Here is an 11,585-nt window from a genome sequence, read left to right as displayed (position 1 = left end):
TAGATCAACTCGTCCATGCACCCTGGTGACCGGAGACTGCTGCAAGAGACGGTTTTGTGGATCCGATTGGTCATACACACCTTGTTGTTGAAGAATCAAAACCAATAAACTGAGAGCACCAACTCTTTCAACTGTTCAAATGTTATCATGATTCTGTGGTTCTTGCAGCGGCCGCCGCTCTGCTTGGCGCTCGTTGAGGGAAGAAACGAAATTGAAAGGTGGGGTGATATTGACCTTGGTTTTGGGATTTGCTCCTGGTCCAATGAGTTTGAACTTAATCGAATATTGAACCAGTCCTTAGGTTTAAAAAAATATCAAACTGAACTTAAAAAAGTTCAGTTAATCGAATTTTCCGATTTCATTTCCTTAATTTGATTTGATTTTTTGGTTTTGATGAGCACCCCGACGTTTTGGTGACGGCTAAATTTTACTACGACAGGAATATTATTGGTGGTAAAAGGAATTGACCGTAAGAGGTGAAGTGTTGGAAGATCCAATGAGTTTACTCATCAGCTATGGTTTTCTTGACTTGATGGTGTAAGATATTAAGCCATTAGCTGTCATTTTTTCCTCCGAGACAGATATCAACGGTGGCTTCAGTGCCTTGGGTAGGCCTTCAACAGCTATTAAGTGAAGTTTGTACATTTGTAGCAATTTTGAGTTCATATTTGGTTGCACTAGCGGATTTATTTTGAAGCCACAATTTCTCCCACTGAGATTTGAAAAAAAAAGTTATATAATTATGAAATATGAATAAATTTAAAATTTTTATAATTGTCCTCACTCAAATAGTCAAATATAATAGTAGGGGTCAAATAAAGGGAAAAACGGTAATCTAGTAATTTAAAAATTTTTGAACTTTTCATTTTTTCATGTCTTTTTAGTTATTATATATATATATGTATATATTTTACATTTTTCTATAAAGGGAAAAATGGTAATCTAGTAACAGCCGTTAGTCTATTTAAGGTCAAATTAATGAGATGAGGTTCCCTAGATGTTTTGAAAAGTTATATGGTGAGTTAAAGAGAAATGCCGAAAAGTTATGGTGAATTTTAGACAATTTTCTTTTTTTTTTAATTTGATTAATAAAAGTATCGTAAGTGTGTCTAATTTTTTCTACATTTTTGTAATATTATATATTTATTTCTATTTTAAAAATTTTATTGCCTAACTATGACTTCATAGGTTGATCAATTTGATTTGAATGGTTGAATTGCTTAGCCATCACTTGGATAAAAAATGCTTTTGTTTTTTAGCTATCTTAAAATATGAGTTTGTATTATTAAAAGTATTGACATAGATCTAATTAGTACCATTTATTGGTGAAAAATAATTTAAATATAGGATTTAATAAGAGAAAATGGAAATTAATACCTTTAAGTATAACTTTAATGAAAGAGGATTAAATGAGGTGAAAAGTAATAATTGAAGTTGCATGTTCAACCTTACAATTAGAGATGTAATAAATAGACAAATATGGGAATTTTAGTAGTCATAAAAAATTGGCATTAAAGATGTAATAAAATGACTTTCATACCCTTTATCAAACAAAGAAATAGAGGGTAATTTTATTCAAAAAAAAACTTCCACTATGCATCTACATTTTTATAAATAGTATATATATTTTTTCTTTTGTTCATTTATCAGAAATAGGAACTAAATTGAACTTTACAATTAAATATGAACTAAATTAAGAAAAAATGAGTATTTTAGTTAATGTTTTAAAAATTAGACCAGACTAGATGGTTGAACCGTTTTGGCCCAAGAAATGGTCAGGTCACCGGTTCCGTTTTGGCCCTGAACCGCTCTTTTACCAAAAAAAAAGCCATTGAAATGGTCAGATAATTGTTGATCCGAACAGTTTAACCGTTAAAATGTTTGACCCGATTAATGATTATTGGGTTGCTTTCAAACTAGTTCCAAATTTTTTATTTATTTTAAAAATAGAAATTATAAAATAAAAAAAAATGATAACAGAAACCTTCATATCTCAAAATCTTGTTCAATTATTCCTAATGGCCAAAATTAGTTGGATTTTTAGTTATTCCATTTTGATTTTGAGTTTTTTCATTCTTGTGATTCTTTTTAAGTTGTAGCAATAAAAACAATTATCACTCCAATGAAGAAATTGAAAAATTGATGCAAGAGATGAGTGATTAAACACCGATCTTATATTAAAATCTGACGTATACCAATGAATCAAATGATCTAGGATTTGATAGAGATTTAGAAAGATGAGAAAGGTGTAAGAACTAAAAAGAGGGCAAGCGGTGTTGTAGCAACGATTGGACTACTAACTTGGAAATCGAAAACCAAAGCAGTTCTATTTTGGGGTCAGTTTTCAAAACATTGATTTTAGTCTAAAGAAAATTCTACAATTTTATTTATATTTTTAACAGTAGTGTAAATATAGAATTATAGATGCTTCAATTTTTTTCTTGATTTGTTTTATTTTTTGGTGTAAAAATAATTCCAATATGTCGCACTTACTTTTTGTTTAATATGATAGTTAATTAATATTATACATGTGCCTGAATGTGTTTTTTCCAATATTTATGTATTTTTTTCATTTTTATATTTTTATATTTTATATTTTATATTATTTATTTATGACATTAAATGTTAATACATTTGACATAAAGGTTGAACTATTGATCTTTTCCAAATAGTAAAATAATTTCATTTTTGGTAAGTTTTGAAGTATGTATTTCATTTTCATTATCAATAAAAAATTCTTTTTATTACACTTATTTTTTAATTTGGTTAATAAAACTATCATAAATGTGTCTACTTTTTCTACATTTTTGTATTTTTGTATATTTATTTGTATTTTAAAAATTTTATTACCTAACTATGACTTCATAGGTTTATCAATTGATTCAAATGGTCAAATTGCTTAGTTATCACTTGGATAAAGAATGTTTTTGTTTTGGGAAATTATTTAATACTCACCATGAGTTTTCAACATTTTTTTAAACTCACTACAACTTTTCAAAAATGTCTAAAACTCACCATGTCAGAGTTTTTATTTTCCAAAACTCACCTTCCGTTAGTGCACCGTTAATGCTTCTTAACAGAGGTGCACCGTTAAGGCTTTTTATTTTTTCAAACTCTCGAGGCCTCACTTGAAAAAATAAAAATAAAAAAAAAAAACAAATTGGGATTTTGAGCACGAGTAAATGTGTGCGAAGCAAAATCCTGTGAATCTTGAAGGAAGTTTTGAAAATTTCAACCAAAGGGTTTTCATATTTCCTTTCACATTTTCCGTGACCTTGTCGAAATTATTCCATGATGAGAAACTTTGAACCATGGTAATTGCATTGAAGTACTTTAGTGGAAGACCACGTGGCTGTGAGCCTGTGAATCAAATTGCATGGTCCATTCAGATAAACTGCTTAAATCAACGTTTTAAGTTGTTCACAGCCATTGACCCCATAACCCATTTGATCAAATGCTTCTTCGACCATTTGTGTCCATTTTTTAAGCTGTTTATGTTTCTTCTATGAGAGGAAAAAAACCCAGATCGAATACTTCCATTTCATAGCAAGGTTTTCCAGGTAAAATCAAACAGAAAGGAAGAGAAGAAAAAAAACTTACAAATATTTTTAATTTAACTACAGAAACGACTTAAAATTAGTCTGTTTTGAGGAGCTTATTACGGAGCCTATGGTTTTTGAGGTGGCGTTCAAAATTATCCATGTATCCATCGTGCAGAGTGCTGTTGCAGAAGATCTTTCTCATCTCCTTCGCTCTGGTCCTCAAGGCGTTGCCTTGTTCGCTGACGGCCACCAATCTCAGTGTCTCGGCAACTGAGTTCCTCGTAAACGATCCGTCTCCTTCATTTCTCGGTATCTCTACTCCAATCTTATCCCACGCCAATTGCCTCGCACAAAGGCCCTGTGTCGATGTCAGGGGCAGAAGAACCAGAGGGACTTCCCACCCAAGTGCTTCAATGGCTGAACTCCATCCACAGTGAGTCAGGAATACCCCTACCGATGGGTGCGCCAATATCTTCATCTGAGGGGCCCAACCCCTACAGACCACCCCGCGGCTCCTGGTTCGGTCCTCAAATCCGGTTGGCAATTCCTCGGCTGCCGATGATCCAGGCGGTCTTCTCAGTACCCAAAAGAAAGGCAACCTCGATAGCTCCAAACCAAGAGCTAGCTCTGTCTCGTCTTCATGACTCAGTGTTGCTTCGCTCCCTAGTGCAATATAAACCACGGACCTGCTCTTCTGTTTGTCTAGCCACTCACGGATAGCGATCCAGCTCTCATCGTCGTCGCCTTCTCTGATGTCTTGCACCGAAGGGGGAAGTAAGCCTACCGGAACATTGGGTTTTCGGCAAATCTCTTCGTTTAAGAGACGTAGCCACTGCGCTTCGAACTCGACACAGCTTCGAATAGCAATGATATCGCTGCCTCTGACCGTCGACTCGAACCGGAATATGTCAGAAACACCTGCAACGTTCTCTTGGACGGCGTCAAATATTCGGCGGATCTCGTGCAGGCGAAAGGCTAGATTGGAAGGGAAAGGAATCCACTTGGGAGGCACAGTAAAATGCTCTGCCTCTGATCTTGGATCTTCCTCACCCATCATCGACGACGGTGACACAATGAAGACTTGCGCTGCTGCGTTGAATATATTGAAGCAGGCTCCAAGCAAACCAAGTTTGTTAGTAATCGGGGGCAACCAGTGAGGAGCAAAGTCGTAAATAACCCAGTCCGGTGACGAGGCCTCCAGGAAACGAGTCAGAGGTTCCTCCAGACCATCGAAGGCCTTCTTAAGGTACTGGATCTTGTCGTATGGGAGGTCAATGGTGGCTTCTGTATTCTCCGGCAGGTTATCGACCGGAGGTAAGGGTAGGTTGACTAAGTTGATGAGATGTGATAAACTGGGAGGGATTTGGGGGAGTCTTTGAATGTTTCTTGGGGAAGTGACGAAGGAGATACGGTGACCCCTTTGAGCTAAGCACTTGGACAGCTCCAAAAATGGTAGCATGTGACCGAAGGCTAACCATGGGAACATTACGATGTGAAGGTTATCCTTCTCGTTTTCCATGATTGAATGAATGGAGAGAGAGAGAGAAGCTGGTGGTATTCTGTGATTCACAATGGGAAAATTTCATTTTTTAGTTTCAAATAGTGTTAAGTTGGTCCCCACTAGTCATAAAAACCTTCCTTATAATTTTATTTTAACAAATACTTCTCCTGAAGTTTTAAGAAATTTAGCCAAAACCTCCATTCCTTCACAAACGTTAAATTGATATCCCAGTTTTTTTTAAATATCTTTTTTATTTTTTATAAATTATTTTACATAACAAATATTGAAATAATCCTATTTTAACCTAACAAGAAAACATATAACTTTAAAAGAGGTTTTTGTTGAGTTAAAATGAGGTTATTTCAATAATTTTGTATATAAAATAATTTATAAAAAGGTAGAATGGGTATTTAGAAAAAACTGGTGTATCAATTTAATATTTTTTGTCTATGACAGTGATGGAAGGAAAACTTTTATTGAATTTCTCAAAAGTTTAAGGGAGATATTTGTTAAAATAAAAGAGAAATTTTTATTATTGTCTGGTAATTTTTGGAGAGATTTTTGTATTTTACTCTTAAAACATGTGTAACTTAAAATTTTTTGAAAATGTCAAAATTATCCATCCTCCTTTGAATTTCTTTCTGGATTCTGTTTGACAAAATCCCAATCCAGAGAAATAAAATTGGAACCTGGTTATAAGTTTTCACTTATCGATCGAGTTTTCAACATCATTTGAATTACGAGAAATCGAGACAAAAACAAAACTGGGACCCATCTCTTCTCGGCTCAGTGAGAGACAGTTAAGATGATTATCCACACCTCCCCAGTATGATGTGGCATCTCCAATTCCACAAGTTTAAAATCGAGACCAAATGCTTTAATGATGTACTATTTTTGGTAAAGATGCTTTAATGACATAGCAAAGAACCCATGTATGTCAGTGAACTTTTATTTTTCAAAACTCACCCTCCTGACAGCACCATTAATATTTATTAACAGAAGTTGTCCATGTCTACGGGTGCAACTTGGGCGGGCCCAGCCCGAGCCCAAACCTGTGTAGGGTACAGCCGTGTAGAACAATTCTATACCTCTGTGGTTATCTTTTACTGGTAGGATCTTCAGGCTCTTTTTTTCTTCTTTCTTTGCTTTTTTTGATAAAAAAACACATTCATTAAAGAATGGCACAGAAAGGGAAAATATATGATGCGGGAAAAATAAGATATGATATGAAAAGAGTTTTGACCAATCAAAACCCATCCATAAATTTTGATAAATAATACTTTATGATTCCAGTTTATTGATCAGTTGTTTTTTTGAGTATTATATGTTTTTCATATCATAATCCAGCACAAAAGACAGAAAGTTATATAACAGGAAAAGGAAAGAAAAAAAATCACAAGCAGGAAATAAACAAAAGAGGAACAGCGACAATAGACTGCAAATAATTCTTTATAATTAACAATGCTTTCAACCTCAAGGGCTCAGCCATTCGCCTCTCTTTGAGTCTTGGCCACCACCGGAAAAGTACACAAAAGCTTAATTAATTCTTCAACAGGAACAAAATATCAGCAGGACAAGAGGCTTCATCACCATTTGTTGGGTGTGGGTCCAGCCCATATAAGGGGCCCACCCACTTTTATTTGCTCCCAAAAGGAGCCGCATAGCTTCCACTTTTTTTTTTTTTATTTGGGCATCATGTTTCGTAACCATCGAACTGAAAAAAAAAAAAAAAAACACAGAATCGAGGGTTTTTGGGTTTTTTGAGATTGTGAAGAAGAGAAGAAGAGAGTTAATTTTTCTACTCCATTCAAGGCCAAGCTTGGAGGTGTTTCAAGCCCATTTTTTATGATATTAAGTGTTGGAGTTAAGAATCCCACTCCAGTTTAGATTTGGTGAGATCTAAACATTTTTTTGTGTTGTATCCACCTTGCATTTGGTGATGTTAATGTTGTTCTTGTGAGCTAAGGATTATTTTCTTAATGTTTGTAAGTCTCTAGTTGCAACTAGAGAAGACTATTGTATTCATTAAGTTCTGAATTAGTGGAGGACTTTTATGGACCATAGGTCCCGTGATTTTTCCCTAATTTGGAGTTTTCTACTTAAAAATTCTAGTGTGCTATTGTGTGGTGACTGTTATATTTTTTTTTTCTGTTACTTGGCTGAATTATTTACTTATTATCATTGTTGTTGGCATATATTTTTCACACAAACTTAGGGTAAAAGTTCTTGCTGTCCTGAAATTGATTTTACACTCAATTCAGCTACTGTAATGTATCTTCCCAACACCATTGAGGAAAGATATCAGCTACTTACATCCACACTGGATAAAGGGCAAGAAAAATGCTGAATTAGATTACTTCTAATATAGTAATATGTTCTTGGACTTTGTGATTAGTAAAATATCTTCATCGTTACATACAATCCTTCAACTTGATAGTGGTCTACATTTGCTTTTGATATGTGAATTAGTGCATTACCAAAAAAAAATGATGAATTAGGGTAGATGATCATTATGATAGGATTTGTTACTTTGTCAAATAAAGTGAATGCTTTGAATATGTTTTCTCTAGTGAATACTTAAATCTATTAGTATTGAAATCAAAGATCTCTTAGTATTCATTTGAGTAAGAGGCATGACACTAATATATTCCTAAGTATAGGAAATAAGTCCTTTCCTTACTCTCAGTTTGAACTTTAATGGTAGAAGGATTGTATTTATTAGGTACATTTACTTGATGGGTACATTTTACTTAGAATCAATGGGCCCAATTGACATTGGCGAATTCTCCTTTATATTTAATCTAGCAAGATCGTGCGATGCACAGGAAAATCTAAAACATTTAATAATTTTATTTTTCATTTAATGTTAATTTATAAAAAATAATTATTGTTAATTGATTATGAACAAATATTTTTTAAAAAATTTAGTTTTATTAATAATTTTTATTATTAAATAAAATTTTGATTAATTTTAAAATATAAATATAAATAATTATAAAAGCTAACATTTTCATTAATTCCACTAATAATTAACAATTGTATAGGAATGACAACGGGTGGGTTCAGGATAGGGCACCCCATCCATTTCCTTGCCCCATAGTCAAGACACTCTACCCCATCCCCGCCCCGTTCCCAGTGTCATGCAGGTTCAGGGCAAGGTAACCATTCCTCAATGTCAGGCGAGTTCAGGGGCAAGGCACCTCATTTCTCATCAAGGATGGAGAATCCTTAAATTTCTCTACCCTGTCCCTAGTATTGGGCAGGTTCAAGTAGATGTGTAAATTGGGTCGTGTTGGGTCGGCACGACACAACCTGCATGTGAGTCGCACAAAGTGTGGGTCGTGCTGTGCTGACCCACAAGGCATTTTCGGGCCATGCCTCCCTCCTCTAGGATAACTGCTGCCAAGGCTGGTGGGAAGGGCTGATGCTGCATCATAACCTTTCTCCTAGTCTCTTCACTATGCACCAAGGAGTAGGCTTGAGATAAGGTCACACTGTCCCTTGTTAGTATTTACTGTCTCACAATATCATAGTCAGGATTCAGACCAGTTAGGAATTCAAAAACTCTATTAGTTTCAACTTGCTTTCTATGAGTCTGTACATCCTTCCGACTTTCCCACTCAAGTGTTTCTAGGTGGTCAATTTCATGCCACAAAGATTTCAAAGTAGAGAAGTAAACGGAGACTGGTTTCTTTCCTTGCTTAAAGTTATTAACCTCACACTTCAATTCATAGGCCCTAGCAACATTAAGGGGTTGGGAGTAAGTCTCTTTCATGACATCCCAGATTTCCTTGGTTGTTTTTGCCCACAAATAGTTCTGGCTGATATGTGGCTGCATAGAGTTGCAGAACCATGTCATAACCAAATAGTTCTCCTGAACCCATTTGGTATACATTTGGTCCTCCTTAGATGGTTCTTTCAAATCTCCCAACAGGTAGCTAAGTTTTCCTCTACCCCCAATGGCCATCATGGCCAATTGAGCCCATTCTAAGTAGTTGGATTCATCAAACTTCACAATTGTAATATGAAAGGCATTCTCAGACATGTTACCAGAATTGGTAGTCCCAAAAACACCTTCCCCCTGATTCTTGAACTCCATTCTTGGTCAAGAATTAGTAATAAAAAACTTTTGAAGCTACTGTAATAAAACAACAACACCTAAACAACTGATAACAACCGGCCTAGGTCTTCCAAAAACAAGGAAAAATAGAATTCTGTATGAAACCAGTTCAAATCTGATCTGAAACCAACGACAGTTCTGAATTTTAGGGTTTTCTCTCAAAACCCTAGAAAGAAAAAAAGGTTTTCCAGCCACACCTCTCAGAATAGACCAAGATGATTCTTTCAATATCATAGTCTCTTCACTACGCTTTTTTTTTGGTATTCATATACCAAGATGGTTTGGTGACATGTACTGAAGACTTTTGACAAAACCCATAATAAGTGATTTGTTTGTTGCAAGCTGAAGGGGTTAGAAGGGGTGGTAGACCAAAAATGACATGCATAGAAGTAGTACGAAATTATTTAAGCACTAAATATATAACAATGGAATGATGGATATAGCATTAAAGAAAACAGAATGGCAAAATAGGATGCATGTAAGCCAACACCAAAAAGTTGGGATAAGAGTTGGATGATAATGATGATTTACAGGAACCTTTGACAGGGAATTCCTTGGAGGTATCTAGAAAGACTTGGGAGTTTAGGCATTGTCAATAAAGTGAAAAGGAGGTTTTAGATAATTCCCCTAAAAATAGAAAGAAAAACCATCATAATACCAAATTGTCTTCCAGCAATGACCTCAGACATAAAGCTATTACAGTAGGGCTGCATTTTGAAAGAATGCAAGTGCAGAACCAACGTGAATTTGCACTTCAATTTGGTTTTGCAGGTTGTTGGTAAGAATGCATTTTTGTACTGAAAATGAAAGTTTTTTCAACCAGTTTTGCGTTCAAAATAAGAGCAAAGTTTGATACAAAAATGAAATAAGTTGGTTAATTTAAAATCACTTTTTACACTAATTACCAAACGCAGCCTTGAGGATTCCCAATAATAAGCTCTCTTGACACAAATTATGCTAATAGAACGGAACAGACTACAAAACTGCACTAAATTTGTACAGTAAAATGGACTAGCATGCCAATACACTTCATTTTAGAAAGAACACATCCAACAAGAAACAATACCATACTAGCTTAGCAAATACATAAGTGGGGATATCTGTATTACCCATGTTGGTTAGGATAAACACAAATAGTATCAACTTTCCATTTGAATAACAAAGATCTGGCCGTGAATCATGATCTAGAGTATTACAATATGGGTAGTACTGCAATAATTGAAAGATTAATAAATTTTCAATGAGTCCAATCTTCATAACAGCAACCACATTACCAGAAAAGCAAAATCAGTCCATCTCCTGAGTCCAGATCTTCACTGTCTTGTCATTCCCAAGTGCACCAGATGCAATCATATTCTCAGATGGGTGGCATGTGACAGATATAACAGTATCTGTATGACCTTCCAATACCTGTGCCATTTTTCTGGTTTGAAGCTCCCACAGGTAAACATGGTTATCCTCTGAACCGCTGACAATATACTTTCCATTTGTTACAGAAAAAGTCGAAGATATGCAAAATTTTGAATTAACATGACCAGTGTATGTCTTCAAGAATTTCCCAGTTGAGAAGTTCCAAAGCCTCTGCAAAACACCATAGCATAGATCAAGTCCAGAGTGTGTCAGTAAAAAAGCAGAGCAACATATGCATATTACACACTTAATCCACACAAGCGCACGCACACACACAAACTAACATGGATATAAAAATCTCCAAGAGGAGAGCAAGCATTGAAGATCCCCCAGAATTGGCCCCTAGCTATTGAAGAGTGAAATTTTAAAAGTGTATCCACATGTTGTAAGTTGCAATGAAGCAAAAGTTGTTCAGTTGATTCCATAAGGTTTCCACACAAGTGACATGTATTTACCAATTGCACACCCTTGACTACCAATCAATACATTTTTTTGGTAGTAAATAAAAAAGAAATTTTATTAAGAAAGAAAGAAGAGAGAGAAATTACAAGATGGATATCACCAACAAAACAGTAGAAACAATTCCAAGGCCGGAAACTTCCCTCTAAACTTAAACCATGACCATCCCAAAGTCGAGATAAGAAAGCAACATAGCCAACAGTTCACAACAAAAAGAGACCCTTTGAGCAATTCTTATCCACCCAAAAACAAACAAATTATCCCAATAATTCACAGAAATGACCCGCCTAATAAACATGAGCTCAAAAATAGAAAAATTAACATCTTTACATTCCTTACAATATCTCAGATGTGAATCAGTCTTGATATTTAAAATCAGTAATTAACAGTGCAAATCAGATCTGAATAATAGTGCAAGAGCTGTGTATGTCGAAGAGAAGAGGTAAGAGAAGAAGAAGTCGAATAATTCACTCTTCTCCTCTAACCCTATTTTATTAATCTCTAAAAATTAATGATGACAAGTATGCCCTTAAGTGGGCGGCCAGATTGGCAA

The 11,585-nt window shown here is 35.0% G+C and overlaps 1 protein-coding gene across 1 annotated transcript; it reads right to left on the bottom strand.

Annotated features, from left to right (window-relative positions):
- Positions 1 to 3,506: 3,506 nt before the first annotated feature.
- LOC104611937 (putative UDP-rhamnose:rhamnosyltransferase 1) lies at positions 3,507 to 5,126 on the bottom strand. Its single transcript, XM_010279227.3, has one exon. The coding sequence runs from the start codon at positions 5,059 to 5,061 to the stop codon at positions 3,637 to 3,639; it is 1,425 nt and encodes a 474-aa protein (XP_010277529.1). The 5' UTR covers positions 5,062 to 5,126; the 3' UTR covers positions 3,507 to 3,636.
- Between the last annotated feature and the right edge of the window lie 6,459 nt (positions 5,127 to 11,585).

Source organism: Nelumbo nucifera, chromosome 1 (assembly GCF_055504915.1).
Source record: "Nelumbo nucifera cultivar China Antique chromosome 1, China Antique-T2T, whole genome shotgun sequence".
Classification (NCBI taxonomy): Eukaryota; Viridiplantae; Streptophyta; class Magnoliopsida; order Proteales; family Nelumbonaceae; genus Nelumbo; species Nelumbo nucifera.
This window is presented reverse-complemented; position numbering and strand designations above follow the sequence as displayed.